Source organism: Notolepis coatsorum (genome assembly GCF_963971535.1).
Source record: "Notolepis coatsorum genome assembly, chromosome: 2".
In the NCBI taxonomy this organism is placed as follows: Eukaryota; Metazoa; Chordata; class Actinopteri; order Aulopiformes; family Paralepididae; genus Notolepis; species Notolepis coatsorum.
Genome location: NC_140166.1, coordinates 192,570,257 through 192,595,037, shown reverse-complemented (window position 1 = coordinate 192,595,037; position 24,781 = coordinate 192,570,257). Strand labels below are relative to the sequence as shown.

Sequence of the window (24,781 nt, the reverse complement as noted above, 5' to 3'; positions counted from 1 at the left end):
ATATATTGCAAGTTTTCTGAAATTTATGTTTATATATGCAAATGAGGCACTTCCCCATTAAATATGTGCACATTTATGGATGCAATAAGGCAAAATGATGTAAAATAAACAACTAAATGTGTGTTATTGACGTTTTATTGTCACTAGTTTCATAGAAGACATGTTTAGGAAGCAAAATATAACAAAATCTCAAAATCAACAAAAAAAAGTATATTTGACTATTCACCTGCAGTGTCTCGCCTTAAGTAAATCTGAAGATTATTATATAGCAGATGTCTTGGAGGATAAGTCGTGGCCAACTGTAGCGTGTGCTTGTTTATACATAACCCCTTTCATGACTGTGATGCTTGAATACAGGGGCAGGGCTTGCATCACAGTCATGAAAGGGACGAGTTTATACAGAGCTGGTGGTATGACTTGCTGGCTGAAATACGGACGAGAGGGAACTAGGTAGCGGGGCTATATTACTTTTAACATGTGCTTAAACCCAGTGTTCTCGACAACGGAGTATGGTCGCAGATCTGCTGCTATAAAAACACATATGGCGTTTGTTATTGCTTTGGCCCGGTGTGAATTAATAGCGAGATGCTGCTTGAATGCAACAGGGAACTGGGTTTGCACTAGGATCTGTTTCTTCCGTGTACCAGTGATATTCACATTCGGGTGATGCCGTTTCAAATGCGTGATAAAGTTTGCAATAAAGTTGAACAATGACATGGCTCTGGCTTGTCAGTTAGTATTGACTCGCCATACTAAGGCTAATATGCTATGCTGAATTACAGCTATCGTTCAGTGTAGCTGCGCGCTGCGTGGAATGAACAAACAACATCCGGTTAGTTGTGCACGTTATATTAGGGCCGAGGGGATTTAAGTTCCGCAAAAAAAGGTTCCATACCGTTGCAATCGCTCGGTGCACAGCGCGTACTGTACCGGAGGACCACATTGAGGCGGTACAGTACGTATCCGCTTACCGTTACACCCCTACTAGCTAGTAGCTAGTTAGTTAGCAAACTGAATGTTGACTAGCAAGATTGCACTCCATGTGCTTGCATCATTAACAAAATCCAAATTCAAAACAAACTCAAACTCAAGTTGCTAGCTAGTTAGCAAGATTGCACTGCTAACTAACGTTGATAAACCCAGGTTTATCACACAGTTAAAACACAGCTACAGTACTTACATTTGAGGATAAACTTGCATAAGAAGTTTCACTGTAGATGTCAAGGCTCCCGTGTTGGCTGGGAAATGCATGTATTTGACCCTTCTATTGAGATTGCGAGTAACGTTATTATTCCTGAAGTCCACCAATCCGAAACTATACTTTTAAAGTCCATATCACCAAGTTGCCTGCATCAAATTCCAACATCAAATATACCATATAGGATGCCAAGAGCATGCTCAACATAGGATCGATCATCCATTTCTATCTACAGTAAAAGCTGTTCACATGTAAAGGGTTTTTATAAACTCATCATAATTAGTGCTCAATAGTTTCATTTTATTACTATTTTACACATCATCCAATACAATTTTCCAGGACAACTGTTTCTATTACCATGTAAGTGTTCACTTTTGCTCAGTTTCCATGACTTTTCCATATCTGGAAAATGAAAAAATGAATTCCATGTTTTCCAGGTACCGTGGGAACCCTGGACATGCTGTGTGTAATCAGAAATCCCATCACAATGGAGAGCGGTGATATAATAACGCCACGCAGGGAATCAGTGATATGGGACATTCAAGCGCCTGTAATGTACAGCAAGTCATCAGATAAGGTCGATGCATTTCTGGATGACGAGCTAAGAGGATTTTGATGCCTTTTGATGGTTGTATTCTGATTCGCATGCTCCCATATCAGACAGGCAGGCCAGCTGCCGACACACACAAAGCAGCCACCGGCGTCTCTGCCTTCTGCCCGGCAGCAGCTATAATGGGGACAGAACTATACAGTCACAGGCCCCGGCTGCATCCTGTTAAACCCAACAACCTCGCCTCTCTCTCTCTAACCATACCCTCCTCCAGAGAGGCTGACTGTGCACAAAGCCAGGCTGAGGCCGAGGCTCCAGACTGGGGTAGGCAGGGCAGGGATTCCCCCTCCTACACACACTGCCCGCCTGGCCTCTCCTCCAGACCAGGAAGCAAAGTCATCACCCCCCAAACAAACACACATTCTTGCCCACGCACGCTCACACACACACACACACCACACCTCAAATAACCTCTCCCTCCACCCCACTTCTTTCCTCTTTCTCCCTCTCCTCCCAGTCATTCTGTTTGTTTTCCCACAGAAATGTGCTGTAGTAAGAGGCTGTATTTAAACGAGCGCTCGTTCTTCGTTGAGGTTAGTACACTTAACGTGACGCTAGTACACCTCAACAGATACCTCAACAGCTGTATCTTATTAAAGAAACGAGATGCACAGAAGCACATTAGTCAATTACACACACACACACACACACACACACACACACACACACACACACACACACACACACACACACACACACACACACACACACACACACACACACACACACACACACACACACACACACACACACACACACACACACACACACACACACACACACACACACACTATAACTATACAGACTAGTTGATGCACATCCTCTACAGTTAAAATAAAACAATATACCTAAGTCGTAACAAGGCCAAACACACACAACAAAAGTCCAGTTGGTGAGTGAGAGAATGATGGAGAGAAAGAAAGAGAGATAGAAAGCAATAGACAAGAGAGAAAGAGATAGAGATGAGGGAGAGAAAGAGATATAGAAAGCAATAGACCATGAGAAACAGAGAGAAAGAGAGAGAGAGAGAGAGAAAGAGATTGACAAAGAGATTTGATCTCTCTCTTTTTGTGTTAGTGCCAAGAGGAAGTGCCATGGGGCACTTGTGCTCATGAGGATGAGCTGGCATCACTGGGACACGTCTAAAGAGAGGTCGCTTCCTTTCCTCACTGAATAAAACCAAAAGTCTTAGCTGCATGAACTGAGACACACACACACACACACACACACACACACACACACACACACACACACACACACACACACACACACACACACACACACACACACACACACACACACACACACACACACACACACACACACACACACACACACACACACACACACACACACACACACACACACACACACACACACACATCAAAGCTAAAATATGAGAGCTTAAATCAGAGCCTAAACATCGATTCATAGCAAATATAGTAGGGCCTAACAAAAATAATGGTTGGTTTCAGGTTGCCGACCGACCCTGCCGATTTAGGTGCGACCCAATATATTTTATGAGTTTTAAAAAATATATATATATTAAAAAAAAAAAAAATCCGTTTTTTTTTTTTTTTTTTTTTTAGAATAAAGTTTCATAGAAATCTTAGTCAAACATTTAGTATTATGGATATTAAACATGCTGGCAGAGTACATGCATCCATGTTGTTGTGAACATTTTAACCCTTTCACTGCCACACGACAGCCGGTTAACCCTTTCACTGTGACAATACAGAAGGTTAGCCCTTTACTATCACACAACCGACGGCGATGCTCCATCATTAGCATCATTAGCTCCGCATCCGCGGAGCTAATGATGCTAATGATGGAGCATCGCCGTCGGTTGTGTGATAGTAAAGGGCTAACCTTCTGTCGTGTGGCAGTGAAAGGGTTAATTAAATAAAGAAATTCCCTATCCATAGTCGCCGTGGGAAAGAATAAAAAAAAAAAAAAAAAAAAAAAATTCCCTACCTACCCATGGCCAAACTGACAACCAACCTGAAACCAACTATTATTTTTGTTAGGCCTAGGGCAATATATTGAAATCCAACGGTGCGCAATACAAAAACGAAATTCACAACGGCACACAGGGTAATTGACATTAGTCTGAGGGAAACGGCAGTTGCGATTGGAGGATCAAGAAAAGAGGGCGGGTTTGAGATAGGTCAATTAAGAGACCTCAGTATCTCTTTGCCCTCGTCTTTCTTGACACTAAAGTTATCAACAGTGACTAGTTATACACTGGGTCTATTGGAAGCCTCTCATTAAATTAGTTTTGAATGTACAGAATGTTCCTTCCTTCGGGTGAGAAGGGCTGCCGAAACAATAGTGGGCGGGGCAGGGAGAGTCAAATCGGAGTCAGGAATCTTAAGGCAATAAAAGATCCAGAGAATTTAGGCTGACGACACGGGCTGTGGCTGTGTCAGCAGCATTTACAGTTCAGTAACAGTATAACCCTCTTCACAGGCCAGAGAATTCCCAACAACTGCCCTCGGGAGAGTGTGTGTGTGTGGGAGCAGGGTATCAAACCACACACAATCAGCTGACAGGGGAAGCCCCATCCTCTGTGCAGGGGGGGTGGGGTCAGATGGTGCTTCTATCCCTACTGTCGCCGGACGCTGATTGACTGCCCCTCTGTGTGTGTTTGGGGGGGGGGCTCTGTCTGTCTGATGTTATCTCAGGCGGTCTACATACTAGGCCACATCCCTGAACATCCTGCTCTACAGGATCCTTGATCTTTCTCCTCCTGACCGTATCACAGCACCGCCCTGTCCACCCTGTAGAGCCCTCAGGTCTAATATCAAACCTTACAAAAGGAGCCCTTCTCCATCCCATTCATTGGGCCGATGCCAGGTCAAATTAGTTTTGGAGATCCTCCCCAAAACTAAAATCCAACACCAAGTGATGTGTACCATGTCAGAAATGAAAGCAAAAACACTTCCATCTGCTTCTCTAGCACATATAAGCATGTTCGATTTCTCTAAAATGGAGAAACATGTATTATTGTTTCTCCCTAAACTATTTCTCCACCCTGAACTAATGCCCTAGCCTCCGCTAGTAACGGATCGGATCAAAACTCTTATCAGACGACACTTAAAAAGGGTAGGACTCAGTCGTACCAGCAGTGAAACAGTGCTATTGCTGCATCCATTCACATCAGCTGACAAAATAGCAAAAAAGACAAGCTGATGCTGCGAGGCCTCGACTCCACTGTTCTGGGCCGCTCCGCTCAGGCTAACTGATGAGACATGACCTTAGCCCAAGGCTAACCCGTCCCAGGGTCCACTCGCAGGCTTTCATGTCCTGCCCAATAAAGAGGAAACAAGGCCCAGGGACAACTAGCCGCTCTGCAGGCCGCTAGGAATTTTCCAATGTTTTCATATACTCCTCCGGAAAATAAAAGGATGTCATGTCAGGTGTCTGAGCTTCAGGGAGCGGAGAGACTGAGCTGCTCCAAGAGTTCAGCTGCTTCAATTACTTTTTCCCCTCAACAAACACAGCGATCAACTATGTATTATTCAAATAAAGAAGAAACCGCCCATAGCCCAAATATTAGCGATACAGAATTTGTGATGGAAATTGGATGAGAAATAAACCATTTGAATGAACTACCATTATATTGTCAAAATAAAGAACTTTAAATACAATATATTTTTTTTTGTTTGTTTAAATATATCTTTATTTACATCATCCTTTTTTCCCATTTCCCCACACTCAAAACATACATCCACCAATAATTAAAGGAAGACAAAAGAAAAACTATTGGGGGGGGAAAAAACAATACAAATCAGCAGCATCTATGAAGGTGTGTGTCATCAGTGTGTGTGTGTGTGGGGGGGGGGGGGGGTGCATAGTTTGGCTTTAATATAGCCCATAAATAGACTATTCTATCAAATTTATCTGAGGAGTATCTTATTGTGAGTTTGAGATACTGCATCACATCTCTCACACCACTGAGTCCAGCTAGATAAGTGAGGAGACGTCCAGTGAACTGAAGGATCTACATTATAATGTCTGGCCATCATGTCTCAGCCCAGTGGAAAAGGTACTTTACAAGGTGACAACAAGGCCAGACACCCACAGATGTCATCAAAAACACACAGAGCTGCTCCATACAAACACCTGCATGCACCATAAACCTGCCTTTTGCACATTTAACTATACAGACTAGTTGATGCACATCCTCTACAGTTAAAATAAAACAATAGACCTAAGTCGTAACAAGGCCAAACACACACAACAAAAGTCCAGTTGGTGAGTGAGAGAATGATGGAGAGAAAGAAAGAGAGATAGAAAGCAATAGACAAGAGAGAGAAAGAGATAGAGATGAGGGAGAGAAAGAGATATAGAAAGCAATAGACCATGAGAGACAGAGAGAAAGAGAGAGAGAGAGAGAAAGAGATTGACAAAGAGATTTGATCTCTCTCTTTGTGTTAGTGCCAAGAGGAAGTGCCATGGGGCACTTGTGCTCATGAGGATGAGCTGGCATCACTGGGACACGTCTAAAGAGAGGTCGCTTCCTTTCCTCACTGAATAAAACCAAAAGTCTTAGCTGCATGAACTGACACACACACACACACACACACACACACACACACACACACACACACACACACACACACACACACACACACACACACACACACACACACACACACACACACACACACACACACACACACACACACACACACACACACACACACACACACACACACACACACACACACACACACACACACACACACACACGCACACACGCACACACACACACACACACACACAGTGACGTGTTGTGTGTGTGGATCTGATAGGACAGGACATAAAAGCCAAGGAGGAAATGAGATGCCACTCAACACAAGGAAGGTGGGCTTCTGAAACATTTAATGTAAACCAGTCAGGCAGCGATAACACGTGACTAAGAACAGATACTATACAGGAAATAAATCCCATACAAACACATGTGTGTCAGTGTGTGTGTGTGTGTGAGTGAGAGGGGAGCAGGTGTGAACATGTATTCTCACAGCGAGGGATGTGTCCTTGATGACGTCTCAATAATGGAGCAATTACAACATAGCTTACTGCACAATACTTGCAACATGATTCTTTGGTTAGGTAAACATTGCCATATGTGGCTGTCGCATCATGCAAGCCTTAACGTTACCCAGATATTCTTTTTGTCAAATGCCGTCATACGAACAACAACAAAAACTGCTATAAGTTAGTGAAGAATCAAACAAAATTGGAAAATTAACTCGATCACTGATAACAGGCAATATTTAAGTATGCTATAGCCTGAATATTAGGCTTTATTTGTGCTATTTAGGAGTCTAACCGATGAGGGCGCTTCTTAAAAGGAACACGCCAACATTTTGGGAAATTAGCTTACCGTCTTCTCCAGAGAAAGACAAGAAGATAGATACCAGTTTCCTCTCTGTGCGTTCAGTAGAAAGCTATATGGCTGCATGTTAGCCTAGCTTAGCACAATGAATGGAAGTGGACATGTACAGGTAGCCTACGCATTGTCCAACTAACACCTCTCCCGAAGGCTAACCCGTACATGTCTGCTTCCGCATTATGCTAAGCTAGGCTAACATGCAGCCAGATAGCTTTCTACTGAACGCAGAGAGGAAACTGGTATCCATCTTCTTGTCTCTCTCTGGAGAAGACGGTAAGCTAATTTCCCAAAATGTTGGCGTGTTCTGTGAATAAAGTGGATACCATAGGCCTTCCAGACCGGATGAGTACACATTTCACACCACAACACATGCTTTCTGAAGGGCCGTTGGAGCTTGTCAACTCAGAATAGCCTTCCTCCGTTTGAAATAAAACGATTGAATCTTGAATCCTCTCTTTGTCTCGTCTGTGACACACACCTACCTACACCTGCGCTCCATGGGCCTGGACTGAACCACAGGATTCTCCAGACGGGGAGCTCCGCTCAGTGCCAGTAAGTCACGGCCTAGGGCGCGCGGTTCGGGGAATCTCACGATTCCACACAACCTCACTGTATGAATTTTTATGTAATGAACTACAGCGATATTGTTTGCACTCCCTCATTCTCTTCTCCCCACCCCTCCCCCAATACTCTCATCCTTCCACTCCCCAGTTGCTCATCCACTTCCAGTAAAGCTACATGCATCACCATCACTCACTCCAGGCTGAGAATAGTGCAGAGCTTCTGACACGATGTGCCATGGAAGTGACCGGCTGCCTCTCTGGCCAGAGACAGTGGAACCAAAAGGAGGGACTTCAAAGAAATAGGCCCAATTGCATTACAGTGGTAAAAAAAACTAAACAAAAGCATTATCCTCACCATGGTCTATTGAGTACTTTGGATGTCATTGAAAAGAGCATGACATACTAGACCACTGACTGTTTGGTTCCTGGAAAGATTTGTGAGGTAAAATGGTTGTGTCATTGCTGAGAGGTAGAGATTGGCATATCTAGAGATTGGCCTATCATCCAATTCACTCCAAATTGACTTAAAAAGAACCACCTTGTACCCATGATGTCACGAGATAGATACAGGCTGTCTAGTCTTGTAAATGATAGCAATTCAAATACCAAGTTACAGCAATATCCTGTTCATAATACAGAAGATGGATAACGGCGACATAGCAAAATTGCCTTGCTAGCTGGACTGAACGAGAGAGGAGTGCTATGATGACTGGCCTGCTATCAGGTTCTAACACTTACTGGAAGACAGCAGTTAGTGAGGCAGACAGCCATTTGTCTTGTTTCCTGGGACTGGTGGGCTGAATGGACCCCCGGCTGGCTGGCCTCACACAGTCAGACACACACTAGCAGGTTTTTAATAGCTTTGTTTTGTATACGTTTTAAATTGAATGGTTTTCGAAGTTTGGGGTGACAGAGTCTGCACACAATTAACAAAGTAGCAAAACTGTAGAACGCTCATGGATTCTGCATCATGTTGACGTCAACGATGTAGCTTTGATAACATTGTCAAGGAAGTAGGCATGAACTGAGAGTTGCTATAGTTATCTTTCCTCATTGCTTATAGAGTTTAAAACTTCACAGATTCCCTAAAATGTCAGAGTGATTTTCTATTAGCTATAAACTAAAGCTGCAACATTGGTTTCTTCTCTCGAAGACCAGTAGTTTTCATGCAGTATGCGCGCGGCAAGCATACATGACACAATTTCACCACCATTCACTGTCGGCCTACATACTTGTTGTTAACACGCCAACAACATGCTTCAATCGTTTCCAAAGCCTGGTCCTAGCTGTTCAAAGTCATATGTTTCAGAAAGCTTTGGAAATGTGGATTTAACTGTTTAAAAAATTATTGAAATGATTTTCAAAACGTTTCAAAGTCTAAGTGTGTATTTAGGCATACGACTGGCAGACTTATGATAGGGACAACAAGCCCATTAGGAAACCAAATTCTAGGAAAATACCATTACCATTTTTCTACCATCTTTATTCACTAGCATAGTTGATGCTTTGACAGGTGAGCATTACTTTATAGATGTAAAAAATATGTTAGCAATTTAACTTTTGCTAAACCTAAGCCTGACTTTCACCACTATGTATCTCATTAACAAGTACTATGCTTTCCTAAGAGTGGATCAATTCTGGTAGAATCAGCCTAGCCCAGGTCATGCGAGGCCATAAGCCAAGTGTAGCACATAAAAAGCCATGGCAGCCAAAAGGTATATGGAAGAAGACACGTATTGTGGCGTAACAATAAGGAGGAAGTGTAAAAAATTAACACAAGGAAGCAAATAGAAATACAGCCATGTATAATATGAGCAGGAGACCAACAGATTGCCTTTTCAGGGAAAGATAATGCTAAATAAACAGAACCTAACCTATTATTCACACAAAAGCTCCTTTCAGTGAATGACTCTTCCTCGTGTCAACCAGTATTTAAATTACTGGCCAATAGAAATGGAAATAGCTTTCACAAAAGAACAGCCTAAATAGAATAGAAATATTACAACAAATTACATTACTTTTTCACAAGCTTTTAAACCTAAATCTTTATATAAGCAAAAACAAATGCACAGTGCCAGTACCTTGGGAAGTGGTCGTCCCAGCTGTGAATATAACTTAGTCCAAAACTGCATAAGAGACATGGGTCCAAACGCTGTGAAGTAGGGGGATAGCCACACACACACACACACTCCTATTTCACCTTGAATCCCTGACCACGACCGCTCCTTCCATGCGTTGGTCAAAATGTTGTTATTTCATCAAACAGCTGGTGAGTTCCCACACAACAGTCAACCCTACTAGCCCTTTCAAAGTCCCTCTCAAATCTGTTCCTATCGCAGGTAAGCTCTGGCCACAGAACACACACCCTCACTCACACACACACACACATGCGAGTCCCCCCCCCCCCCCAAAAAAAAACACTTCCCGCCGGGACAGTCAGGTATTTGCATTTGTATTTGAGTTTAGTCATATAGAGTTCCTCGGTGCTCAAAGGTGGTTGGGAGAGCAGAGCGAGAGTGGGAGAGGAGAAGAGGGGAGGGGAGGAGGGGGAGGGAGAAGGGGTGGAGCTTTCAGGAAATGATGCTTTTGTTGGTAAGTGACTAGAGTTACTGGCAGTCAGGCCCATTTTACTGTACATGGTGTAACTCAACCGCATTTGTAGTGTAAACAGCAGTGTGCTCTGGAGCTGGCTGCTCCTAACACCCCGCTACTTACCGCTCTGTTTAATGGGCCTGGACCACTATTTAATGATTATTATATTTAGACTGTCTGGCTGGCTGCCTTATTTCAGACTCTGCCTTTGTCTTTATGTCTGTTTGAATGTTTGGGCTCAGTTTCAAGGCTACCGATCTGGTAATGATTACTGACTGATGTAGTCATCATCTGCAGTTCATATTGATCCAGTTCTTCTGAATGAGCTCTGCGGAGCTCAATTAGCCCAGCGGTGTCAAAGACAATGAGTGAGATGGCTAACGAGCTAATTAGCTAATTGGGAAGAGGATTCACCCGTGAGAACAGAGCAGTTGGACTTGACTGACTTGTCATTCTAACCTGTACAAATGAATTCCCAGACAAAGCATGATGACCATTTATCATTTAGGCCTAACTGTCTTCATGAATCAACACAGAATGACAACTGGCAAGTGAGCCTCCGTCTTCACACAGTGTGAGAGTTCACCCGTTCCATTGTGTGATATCCTGGTAAAATGGAGCTTTTAAATAAAATACACATTCATGCAAAGAGAAGTTAGCCACCACACTGTCAATACAACGAGTAAGTCTATTCAATAACTGTGTACTGCAACCCACGACTATGCAAAATATGTTTGGGCCTCTGGTCATTATTCTTCCTCTGTGCACTATTAACACTTTCGCGGCCACTGGGATGAGTCTAATTAATCTCAAGAGGACCGGGATATGTAAACAGACGTGGGGCTGTTTGTAGAGCTAAATCTATACTTTATAGTATTGCTATCTGTCCATTCTCATTGTGAATTGAGACCATAAACCGTCCCTTCAAAATGGCTTAAAGAACAAAAAAATGCATCAATACGTTCTCATTTTATAGCGCCGTGAATATAAGCATTATACCGGATTAGTAGTAGTATAGTATAGTAATAGTATATTTCCTGGAAGCCGAGATAATGGGCTAATAGCTAATAACGTTAAATCCAATGGCATTTCGGTTATAGATACGCTCCAGTTAAAACTCAAACTGCATAAGATCGGCACGATCCTCACGCATGTATGCATGAAAGTGGGGGGGGGGGGGGGGCGGGGGACGTAGTTTCTGATTATTGATTACCAATAACCGCGTTAGCCTCATTAGCCTCATAGGCCGAACGCCTGGATGGCTATCAAACCAAGGCCCGATCGGGATGTACTTTACGTGAAAAAGATCTTACCGTGGTCCGGTGGGATCCCCCCCGAGCATTTCCCCATCATCGATCACCATCTGGTAGATCGATATGTCCATTGGCTGATGATAAATCCCCTTATTGCATGGTGAAATCTGCGATTCAAAGCGTAATCCAAGCTACAGGCTGCAGATCCAGAATCGAGCTAACTCCATTGAAAGTATAAAAAAAAAATAGTCCACCGTTCGGCCACAGGGAACACTGCATTATCGCGATAGCGCCCCTAAGAGGATCTGGCCGGTATTGCACCTTCTCGAATTCAAAGAGTAGGGTATATCTGCAGTGCCGCTCGGCGACCTTGAATAGGTTATTAAAATGGAATAAAAGCAATAACAACTTGCCACGGATTTATCCGTGCTTCTGTGCACATTGGGTGGAATCGAAACACGGATATATACGTTGTTCGTCCCCATTGTGTTAAACATGATAACTCTATGTCACTTACTGGAACCAGGGGAATGATCAGGAAAAAAAAATTAATTAAACGTCATAAAATAAATGTCTCGTTAAAAAGATGATGATCAGAGACAGGAACCTGAAATAAATAAAACGGCAACAATACAGCCAGGGTAGTAAAAGTAGAACACGGTAATGTTGAAATAACATCATTTATCTGATTTATTAGAGATCCCATCTAATCTGCACAACCTGCTTACAGGAATACAGTGGTATTGGCTGCGCGGGAAGGAGATGTCATGTCCATCTCTGTTGGACTGAGGGGGAGACGAGACACACACACACACGCACATACACACACACACACACACACACACAGACTGTGTGGCGCCTGTTCATGGTGTCATCATGGTATGAGTGGGAATCCTGGACTACTGGTATGAGCGGAATCATGTGCACGTACAGGACACACACACATTTCATATGCACAACCTCATCTATTATCATACGCACTAGGTGTGCGACGATTCAATTCAATACATGTTACTAGGTTTACGATTCCAATATTATTATATATATATATATATTTTTATTTTTTACAAAGCTTATATTTTTAAGGCATAAAAGCTTAAATTTTTTACGCATAAAAGCTTACATTTTTAAAGGCATAAAATATGCTAAATGTAATTTTCCTTATATGTTTCCATTTCCTATTAAATCAAACCAAATATTGTGTTATAGTAACATGTAATGTTACAGCCTAATAATGTCATCATAAATGATAAACAAAAGGTTTTGCTAAGGCTGACATGCCCAGGGCTGTTCTGCTGGTTTGATGAGGAAATAATGGATGTGCTGATATTACTGGACAATATTACTGATATTCCTGCCTGGAAGCTGGTCACATCACGTCTCCAAAAACAACATTATTTCCTCCAAAAACTAAACAAATAATCTAAAGTTGATATCCAACACGACGGGCAGAATGTAAAGTAAAGATAGTGAGAGGACTGAGAGGATAGTGAGAGGACAGTGAGGATAGTGAGAGGACTGAGAGGATAGTGAGAGGACTGAGAGGATAGTGAGAGGACTGAGAGGATAGTGAGAGGACTGAGAGGATAGTGAGAGGACAGTGAGGATAGTGAGAGGACTGAGAGGATAGTGAGAGGACTGAGAGGATAGTGAGAGGACAGTGAGGATAGTGAGAGGACTGAGAGGATAGTGAGAGGACTGAGAGGATAGTGAGAGGACTGAGAGGATAGTGAGAGGACAGAGGATAGTGAGAGGACTGAGAGGATAGTGAGAGGACTGAGAGGATAGTGAGAGGACTGAGAGGATAGTGAGAGGACTGAGGATAGTGAGAGGACTGAGAGGATAGTGAGAGGACTGAGAGGATAGTGAGAGGACTGAGAGGATAGTGAGAGGACTGAAAGGATAGTGAGAGGACTGAGAGGATAGTGAGAGGACTGAAAGGATAGTGAGAGGACTGAGAGGATAGTGAGAGGACTGAGAGGATACTGAGAGGATAGTGAGAGGACTGAGAGGATAGTGAGAGGACTGAGAGGATAGTGAGAGGACTGAGAGGATAGTGAGAGGACTGAGAGGATAGTGAGAGGACAGTGAGGATAGTGAGAGGACTGAGAGGATAGTGAGAGGACTGAGAGGATAGTGAGAGGACTGAGAGGATAGTGAGAGGACAGTGAGAGGACTGAGAGGATACTGAGAGGATAGTGAGAGGACTTTGAGGGGACAGTGGCGGTGAGAGGACAGTAAGAGAACTGTGGGGACAGTAAGATAACTGTGGGGACAGTAAGAGAACTGTGAGGGGACAGTAAGAGGACAATAAGATAACTGTGGGGACAGTAAGAGAACTGTGAGGGGACAGTAAGAGAACTGTGAGAGGACAGTAAGAGAACTGTGAGGGGACAGTAAGAGAACTGTGAGGGGACAGTAAGAGAACTGTGAGAGGACAGTGAGAGGACAGTGAGGGGACAGTAAGAGGACAGTGAGGGGACAGTGGATGTGAGAGGACAGTGAGGACAGTGAGAGGACAGTGAGAGGACAGTGAGAGGACAGTGAGGGGACAGTGAGAGGACAGTGAGAGGACAGTGAGAGGACAGTGAGGGGACAGTGAGAGGACAGTGGATGTGAGAGGACAGTGAGGGGACAGTGAGAGGACAGTGAGGGGACAGTGAGAGGACAGTGAGGGGACAGTGAGGGGACAGTGAGAGGACAGTGAGGGGACAGTGAGAGGACAGTGAGAGGACAGTGAGAGGACAGTGAGAGGACTGAGAGGATAGTGAGAGGACTGAGAGGATAGTGAGAGGACTGAGAGGATAGTGAGAGGACAGTGAGGACAGTGAGAGGACAGTGAGGATAGTGAGAAGACAGTGAGAGGACAGTGAGGGGACAGTGAGAGGACAGTGAGGATAGTGAGGACAGTGAGGATAGTGAGAGGACAGTGAGAGGACAGTGAGGATAGTGAGAGGACAGTGAGAGGACAGTGAGAGGACAGTGAGGGGACAGTGAGAGGACAGTGAGAGGACTGAGAGGACAGTGAGAGGACTGAGAGGATAGTGAGAGGACTGAGAGGATAGTGAGAGGACAGTGAGAGGACAGTGAGGATAGTGAGAGGACAGTGAGAGGACAGTGAGAGGACAGTGAGGGGACAGTGAGAGGACAGTGAGGACAGTGAGAGGACAGTGAGAGGACAGTGAGGATAGTGAGAGGACAGTGAGAGGACAGTGAGGGGACAGTGAGAGGACAGTGAGAGGACAGTGAGAGGACAGTGAGGGGACAGTGAGGGGACAGTGAGAGGACAGTGAGAGGACAGTGAGAGGACAGTGAGAGGACAGTGAGAGGACTGAGAGAGGACAGTAAGAGAACTGTGAGAGGACAGTGAGAGGACAATAAGAGAACTGTGGGGACAGTAAGAGAACTGTGAGGGGACAGTAAGAGGACAATAAGATAACTGTGGGGACAGTAAGAGAACTGTGAGAGGACAGTGAGGGGACAGTAAGAGGACAGTAAGAGAACTGTGAGAGGACAGTGAGAGGACAGTGAGAGGACAGTGGATGTGAGAGGACAGTGAGAGGACTGAGAGGATAGTGAGAGGACTGAGAGGACAGTGAGGATAGTGAGAGGACTGAGAGGACAGTGAGGATAGTGAGAGGACAGTGAGAGGACAGTGAGAGGACAGTGAGGGGACAGTGAGGACAGTGAGAGGACAGTGAGGGGACAGTGAGAGGACAGTGAGGGGACAGTGAGGGGACAGTGAGGGGACAGTGAGAGGACAGTGAGGATAGTGAGAGGACAGTGAGGATAGTGAGAGGACAGTGAGAGGACAGTGAGAGGACAGTGAGAGGACAGTGAGAGGACAGTGAGAGGACAGTGAGGGGACAGTGAGGGGACAGTGAGAGGACAGTGAGAGGACAGTGAGAGGACAGTGAGAGGACTGAGAGGATAGTGAGAGGACTGAGAGGATACTGAGAGGACTGAGAGGATACTGAGAGGACAGTAAGAGAACTGTGAGAGGACAGTGAGAGGACAATAAGAGAACTGTGGGGACAGTAAGAGAACTGTGAGGGGACAGTAAGAGGACAATAAGATAACTGTGGGGACAGTAAGAGAACTGTGAGAGGACAGTGAGGGGACAGTAAGAGGACAGTAAGAGAACTGTGAGAGGACAGTGAGAGGACAGTGAGAGGACAGTGAGAGGACAGTGGATGTGAGAGGACAGTGAGGACAGTGAGAGGACAGTGAGAGGACAGTGAGAGGACAGTGAGGGGACAGTGGATGTGAGAGGATAGTGAGGGGACAGTGAGAGGACAGTGAGAGGACAGTGAGAGGACAGTGAGAGGACAGTGAGAGGACAGTGAGGGGACAGTGAGAGGACAGTGAGAGGACAGTGAGAGGACAGTGAGGGGACAGTGAGAGGACAGTGAGAGGACAGTGAGGGGACAGTGAGAGGACAGTGAGGGGACAGTGAGGGGACAGTGAGAGGACAGTGAGAGGACAGTGGATGTGAGGGGACAGTGAGAGGACAGTGAGAGGACAGTGGATGTGAGGGGACAGTGAGAGGACAGTGAGAGGACAGTGAGAGGACAGTGGATGTGAGGGGACAGTGAGAGGACAGTGAGAGGACAGTGGATGTGAGGGGACAGTGAGAGGACAGTGAGGGGACAGTGAGAGGACAGTGAGGGGACAGTGAGAGGACAGTGAGATGACAGTGGATGTGAGAGGACAGTGAGGGGACAGTGAGATGACAGTGGATGTGAGAGGACAGTGAGAGGACAGTGAGGGGACAGTGGGAGGACAGTGGATGTGAGAGGACAGTGAGAGGACAGTGAGAGGACAGTGAGGGGACAGTGGGAGGACAGTGGATGTGAGAGGACAGTGAGAGGACAGTGAGAGGACAGTGAGAGGACAGTGAGAGGACAGTGAGGGGACAGTGAGAGGACAGTGAGGGGACAGTGAGAGGACAGTGAGGGGACAGTGGGAGGACAGTGAGAGGACAGTGAGGGGACAGTGGGAGGACAGTGAGGGGACAGTGAGAGGACAGTGAGAGGACAGTGGATGTGAGAGGACAGTGAGAGGACAGTGAGAGGACAGTGAGGGGACAGTGAGAGGACAGTGAGAGGACAGTGAGAGGACAGTGAGAGGACAGTGAGGGGACAGTGAGAGGACAGTGAGGGGACAGTGAGAGGACAGTGAGAGGACAGTGAGGGGACAGTGAGAGGACAGTGAGGGGACAGTGAGGGGACAGTGAGAGGACAGTGAGAGGACAGTGGATGTGAGGGGACAGTGAGAGGACAGTGAGAGGACAGTGGATGTGAGGGGACAGTGAGAGGACAGTGAGAGGACAGTGAGAGGACAGTGGATGTGAGGGGACAGTGAGAGGACAGTGAGAGGACAGTGGATGTGAGGGGACAGTGAGAGGACAGTGAGGGGACAGTGAGAGGACAGTGAGGGGACAGTGAGAGGACAGTGAGATGACAGTGGATGTGAGAGGACAGTGAGGGGACAGTGAGATGACAGTGGATGTGAGAGGACAGTGAGAGGACAGTGAGGGGACAGTGGGAGGACAGTGGATGTGAGAGGACAGTGAGAGGACAGTGAGAGGACAGTGAGGGGACAGTGGGAGGACAGTGGATGTGAGAGGACAGTGAGAGGACAGTGAGAGGACAGTGAGAGGACAGTGAGAGGACAGTGAGGGGACAGTGAGAGGACAGTGAGGGGACAGTGAGAGGACAGTGAGGGGACAGTGGGAGGACAGTGAGAGGACAGTGAGGGGACAGTGGGAGGACAGTGAGGGGACAGTGAGAGGACAGTGAGAGGACAGTGGATGTGAGAGGACAGTGAGAGGACAGTGAGAGGACAGTGAGGGGACAGTGAGAGGACAGTGAGAGGACAGTGAGAGGACAGTGAGAGGACAGTGAGGGGACAGTGGGAGGACAGTGGATGTGAGGACAGTGAGGGGACAGTGAGGGGACAGTGAGGGGACAGTGAGGGGACAGTGAGAGGACAGTGAGGGGACAGTGAGAGGACAGTGAGAGGACAGTGGATGTGAGAGGACAGTGAGAGGACAGTGGATGTGAGAGGACAGTGAGAGGACAGTGGATGTGAGAGGACAGTGAGAGGACAGTGAGGGGACAGTGAGAGGACAGTGGATGTGAGAGGACAGTGAGAGGCAGTGATGCCAATTATAATTTCCAGGTGAAGTTGCTACAAACAGGCTATTTGTTGCTAAAAGTTGCTAAATGGAGCCTCACCTTTATTCTACTGATTTTCATCCAGTCATAGTCATAGTCATTAGGGATGGGTACCGAATTCGGTACTTTTGAGGTACCGAACCGAAACACGTCGGTACTACCGAGTATCGATTCAAGTGAGATACCAAAAAAAAAATAAAAAAAAATCTTTTCATGTCAACGTTCACACGCACAAAACAAAGCAGTCGGAGCAATGGCAAGCCGAAAACTGTCGAAATTGTAGTTATTTGAAGTTTGGATTTTTTTTCACGGCTGAGGTAGGTAAATTAAATTTCTTGAGACTAAGGCTACGTTTAGACGGAGAGAGTCTGAACAGAAACCGCAAAAGTCGTCTTACGGTCTCACTTTTAATTTTGCGTTTAGACTAGCGTTTTGGGATGGAATTCTCCGTGCAGACGAGGCTGTAACAACTCGAGACGACTGAGCCCCGCTGTCACACGATTAGCGCATATGTCACATGATGTGCTGTGAAGACCCGCCCTACTCTGCCTCTGATTCGCAGACTGTGGGTGGGGAATGTGATTGGACCAAAGCAGAGTCACTCACAGACAGTGGGTCCAGTCACGCCGCGGGACAGATTCTTGTGTATTTAAAAGTACTGCCAATGTAGCCTTCAGGTGATCGCCATGGATAGAATCAGACATGCTTTGTTTACGCTTCTAGGCTACTGGCGCATGCCTGTGATGTAAGCAGTACGCGCGACGAGAGCCTTGACAACCCTTTCGTCATCGTTTTATGCGGTTTGACAGTTTAGATGATAGCGCAAAGGTTTATCGTTTCTAGGAATTCCACCCTGGAAGGTAGTCTCACTTTTTGCGGTTTCACCCCGTAAAAACGCAGTTTCCGTATAAACAAAAGGCACATCCGAAAAAATATTTTTGCGGATTCACCTGCTAGCGTTTCAGTCTAAACAGGGCCTAAAGTACCGAAAAAAGGTACCGTTGGGTACCGGTTCACAGGTACCGGTACCGGTTCAAATGTGAAAGGTACCCATCCCTAATAGTCATATAGTCATATATTGCGATAGCTTGTGGTTCAGTATTTCGTCACATCCATAACACATGCACGCTCGCCACACACACACACAGGAAAGGTGCAATTTTGAAATGTGGTTTTGAAATGTAGTTCCTTGGAATTGTGACTGCAGTCTGATATTCAAATTTGATAAGTTGACACAAAGGGAATGAGACAAACCCAGTTATTATTTTTTTTTATCCACTTTTTCTCCTTATTTTTCAATTTTTCTACCATCCCAATTTCGTATCGCCAATTCTTCCCTCCCCTGTCTTGAACGTTGCTAGACTATGCCTCCCACTGGTCGGCTGTAGTGAGGATAGAAGCCTTGCATCACGTGTCCCCTCCGGTACACAAGGAGGCAGCCTGTCGCATCTTTTCACCAGACAGCGCGGACTCTCATTGGCGAGGTGTAACGTGTGGGAGGCTCACGCTGCCCCCGATACTTCCCGTCTCTGCTGTACAGGCGTCACCTAACCGACCTGTAGGAGTCGCTGTCCACAACGTCCAATCCCCACCCATCGACTTTCCACCCGCTACCTCTGCCAATTGAGATAGTATGACGACTGGCCCAAGCCGTAGGCAACACTGACTCGAGACCGGAGTCTCTTGCATTGGTGACGAGCGCAATCTCCGCTACGCCACCCAGTCGCCGCAAACCCAGTTATTCTAAACATACATCAGATCAGGTGGGCTACATGGTGGGAACAATATTATGTTGTCATTACTTTTGTGCTTCCTGGTATTAAAGCAGCCATCTAAGTAGACCATTTGAACAGTCTTACAGGGAAATAGCCTCGATGACCAAGTTATTCTGGGCGGATAAAAAAGAAAATAAAGAAAAGCCAGCACTATCTTGACTGGCTTAACACAAGATTAGGCAGGGACAATACAAGTGTTTACGTCAGCTCAATGGTAAACTGAGTCAGAACATCTTTCTACCATCTCCTACTGGAGCAAGTCCCTTTGAGCTGCTCCAAACGCACATCACAACAAAGGACCTGAGCAGTGCTGAGCTGTGCTGAACTGTACAAGAGCACCAGAGTCACTGTAAAAAGAATCAGACTAGAGTTCTGCGTCTCTTAGTTTGCATGTGTGTGTGCGTGCGTGCGTGCATGTGTGTGGTTAGCCAGAGTGGTTAGTGAATGAGCTCTCCTGGTGTTTTCTCTTCCAGTAAGTCATGTTTTCACTCCGACTCTGAATACTGTTTCAGAGCACAGAGGCTTTAGACCCCTGAATGACCCAAAACATAGGCAGCTGTGTGTGTATGTGTATGTTTGTGTGTATGTTTGTGCATCTGTTAGAGAGACAGAGAGAGAGAGAGTGTGTGTGTGTGTATGGGTATGTGTATATGTGTGGGTATGTGTATCCATCTATGTGCCTTTGCTCTTGTTTTCGGCTGCCAAAACATGGCCACATATGACTCAATAGGGCCAGGTAAGTAATAGAACAATGTACCGGGGGGGGGGGAAGACAACAGCTCAACAGAGCTGAGCCTGCGTTCCACTGAGCTGTTAAGTCTGACCCAAAGCGCTTGATAAAGTCTATTTTCTAGAGGAGTCCATTAATTCTAGTGAAAACAAACACCAGCCATTTTCTTTTTCATTACTGGACGACCCTAAAGCGTAACATCCTGTCCGCGCACAGCAGAGCAGTGCATTTCCAAACAATCCAAGGATATCCCGATAGGGCTCGCTGTGTCCAAAAAACAAACTCTCGCACAGCGGGACGCCACACATATCAAAGGCACATCAAAGGCTTTTCGCTAATGATCGTTCGGGCAGTTCTGACTGGAACAGGGACATGTGTAAGTCAATGTCAACACAGAGGAGGTCTCGACCATTCCACAGTCAATATCAACAACTCCATCCGATCACATGGCCTCCGGATCCCCGCGTGCGCCACCACTTCAGATGATCACCAGGCGGGGACGGGGCAGGATCCTGCTTCTGAGGGGCAGGGTCACTGTGTGCCCCCCACCCCCCAAGTGAAGAGGAGGAGTAGGGGGAGTGGAGAGGAGGAGGGGGAGGAGGAGAGAAGAATGGGAGTGGAGAGAAGGAGAAGAGAAGAATGGGAGTGGAGAGGAGGAGGAGTGGAAAGAAGAAGAAGGAGGAGCAGGATGGGAGTGGGGAGGGCGGGCTGGGAGAACTGCGCTTGCTGCTAAGTGTTGGTAAGGATTAGTCATGATGACCCCGTGACTTATATTTTCTCAGCATGCCTCACATGGAGGGGCTGCTCTAGACCAGCAGAAACAGCTGAGAAAGCACAACACACGCGCACACACACACACACACACAATGACCCAACAGAATATAAATCAGTAGTCGGGGTAACATTAGGAAGCAACCAGACTGAAATTAGTAGTGAGGCTTCCCAGCTCCACTGTGAAGCTAGTGAACTGGTTCCTCATACAGACGCCAATGACGAGTTAACTCATTTAGACTAAACCACATAAAAGGACAAGTGTCGAGACATAACATACCAGTCTAAAGATGCAGCATGATGCATTAGGAGCACCATGTAGTGCACAGTCCTGAACTGATCCTAATGAGTTAGAACGGGGAGGACCACAAGCACAGACACAGACTCTTATGTTGAGGACCAGGCATATGGAAAATGAGAGGGAAACACCCCCCCCCCCCCCCCATGAATCACAAAAGCCATGACATGCTGAGACACACGTGCTTGGAATGATGCATCATTGTTCTTATGTGACGAACCCTAACTGCAGCCTTTGTTCTTAAAAGCCCCTTAGTTTAAAGGGCACGCTGTAAACCAAGACGCCAAAGACGGCAGCCTCCAGCGCTGCAGGCTCACGTAACAGCCTCTCACAAAAATTCATATTTGGACTTGCCTTCATACCATGACCTAACATATGAACTTCGGTGCAAATAAACGGTCGGACAAGGCCTCACATTCGCAGTCATACTTACTTGACCTGACAAGACGCATACAGAGACCGAAACCTGTGAGCTAAACTTTGAGCTTGCTTCTGTGTGTTCAGCCACGCTTTCCTTTACCGTCTCAGCCACGCCGGGGGAGCAGAGGGTCTCCCCTCCCCTGCTGTTAAGTGTCTCCTTGGCAGGCAGCCCACTGGAGGTTCCCACCTTGTAGGTTAGTCCTCCACCCTGCCTTGACCTCGGCCCCCTGCCACTCATAAGTCACTGGCCACCCCCCCTCCTTATGCTGGACAAGCTAAACATGAGGGGAATACTAACTGGCTGATTAGTAAGCCATGGCTGCTCCTCTTTTACCCTCTTCTTGGGAGTGTGTATGTGTTCATGTTAAGCCTCTATAATGGGAGGCAATACCCAGACACTCTAAAAGAAAAAAACACTGCTGCAGATGAGAAATTCACTTGTCATTAGAATAAGCTCATTTTCATATGAAACCCATTATGCGGAATTGTCTGGCAGCACACAAAGACACACAAAGCAACACATAAATGGAAATAGCAAATGACTGAAGGTCAAGGTGGTGGTGGGAATAAATATAAACTGGAAAAAAAAAAAAAAAAAAAAGTTACTCTTCTCACTATTTGAGTTTATGAATTGCCCCATCTAGAAATGCATGTCTCTCTCTTAGTTCCATGTCTCAAGGGCAACCATTCGGCAACATAAGCTGCTTAAGCAAATTGGGAAGAAAAATAGCCAAAAGGTAAAGTAGAGACACGCAAACAATAAAACCGCCAGAGCTTTCACACACCTCCCAAAATCCTCTAAACACGTAGCCTACTTTATGGATCCATCAAAACTTCAAGTGTTACTGAGGATTAGGGAGTGGCTTGTTGTCACACAGATCCATCATAAAATGGAGAGAAAGCAGGCAGAAGGCATCGCTGTCCCGTCGGTCTGTTCTTCGATTAGAACCTCGCTAAACGCAATCGTGCACCAGCAGAAACATCAGCTCTTCTAACGGAACGGATGGCGACATCTCCATTAGTTCCTAAAACGTCCATCTTCTCTGAACTTCCGGATACACGTCTAGCGGACACGGGACTCGTCGTCGGCCTGTCCAACAAATGGACACTCCACGTTGAAAGATAATTGAAATAAAACAGATGTTGACGGACAGACACAATGGATCACTGAGGCAGTCTGCTTATACTGAGCGTTACACAATGAGACCTGTCCTGTGTTTCCACAACAGAATGATGATTGAAGAAGCCACGTTGGGCAACTAGCAGGCTGTTAAATTACAGTGTCTTATTAATAACAAGCCTTGGCAGGAACAGGGCAGGTCCTGTAGCTCCTGTCTTGTGTCTAGACAACACTGGGGCTTTAATCACAGCCTCTCTGTATGGCACAGTAAAAATCCCATGAAGAGAACACACTGAGGACACGATGAAAGGAACCGGTAGGAGGGAGGAGCTCCCTCCCTGGAAGATAAGAGAAAAGAAGAGAATTATATATAGAGTGTGAGTGAGAGAAAGAGATAGATCGAGAGCAAGAGAGAAAATGTGATGTGATGTTGTGATGTATGTATGTATGTATGTATGTATGTATGTATGTATGTATGTATGTATGTATGTATGTATGTATGTATGTATGCATGCATGCATGCATGTATGCATGTATGTATGTATGTATGTATGTATGTATGTATGTATGTATGTATGTATGTATGTATGCATGTGTGTGTGTGTGTGTGTGTGTGTGTGTGTGTGTGTGTGTGTGTTTAAGAAGGGAAGAGAGACGAGGGGGGTGTCTAACCTGAGAGAAGTCTCCGTTCCTGGGGAGGCTGATGCCAGAGAAGTCCACGTCTGGAAAGCTAGAGTACATATCCATGTGCACATCCGGAGTGGTGGCGCTGCTGTTGTTCAAGTGGTATTGCCTGGGGAGAGGGGCAGAGGTAGGCAGTCGGGGCATTAGTGCTGGGCACACACAGCTAGCACTGCTGCAGGCACTTGTCAATCACGTGGGACTCCCTCCCCTTTTCTTGTCTACTTTATTAGTTCTTCAGGAGGAAATGTTTACTTACTTCAAGGTAGTGGTAGGAGATATCGAGGTAACAGCAAAGGAGGAAGTCACATACTTAGGTTGTATTTTGGACAACACCTTATCAGGGGTGAGCATGGCACAAAAGGTGGTCACAAAGATCAACCAGAGAATAAAATTTCTCTGTAGAGTGTCCACCTATATTAACCCATTCCCTGCCACCACTTTGATCATCTTATACCATTCTCTGCCAGTACTGTAAGTCTATGGAGATGTTCACCTTCTTTGCAGGGCTATAACTTTTTTAATTGTATTGCTAAATTGACATTACTATGGCCCATTCAACATCGATTATATATCGTTCAGGATGTAGGAACGTTTAACTTTTTCATTCACACATTCATACGAAAATACCGTCCAGAGTATAAATATGTTTTTATCGTTTTCTGCAGTATTTCCTAGAACGTGAGATATAGACATAAATGCATATATTAGATTATCAAATGCCGTTTGATACCGATCAACGTTATATTAAAAATGTCAACTGTACATGGTCCTAAACGTTATGACTGATCATCCGCGGGTGAACGGAGGGGGGGGGGGGGGGGGGGGTCATTTATAGTTCCGTGACCGACGTTAAATGATTTATGTAGTATGGGTGATATATAAATCAGAGCAGTTTGTATAGAAAATGATAAAGAAAAACGCTGAAACTCACGGCAGCTTCCTCATAGCGTTGGGCGATGAGAGTGGAGCAAACAGATCCCAGTTATGTGATGTGGATCGATGCGATCCAGTTCCGGTTTGTATAATACTAATATACGCCCAAATCATGTGGATTATTGAGTTATGGCAAAGATCCATATCCACAGTCCAGGGACGATAAACGAGTGGCCGGACGGAATAGGGAGACGCACCGGGATCACAAGAGTTCCACTTCCGGTTGCAACTCGCCGATCAGCCACCAGGTGGCA

At 45.8% G+C, this 24,781-nt stretch overlaps 1 protein-coding gene across 3 annotated transcripts in view; it reads right to left on the bottom strand.

The window, feature by feature from the left end:
- sbno2b (strawberry notch homolog 2b) overlaps positions 1–24,781 on the bottom strand; it is a 126,009-nt gene that overhangs the window by 52,563 nt on the left and 48,665 nt on the right. For 2 of the 3 annotated variants that reach the window (XM_084308862.1, XM_084308863.1), the window contains exon 4: positions 23,583–23,703. In XM_084308862.1, coding sequence (XP_084164988.1) covers positions 23,583–23,703 — 121 coding nt within the window. Of the gene's footprint in view, positions 1–9,853; positions 10,118–23,582; positions 23,704–24,781 lie in introns of those variants that run through there. The other variant, XM_084308864.1, reaches the window with a different exon arrangement.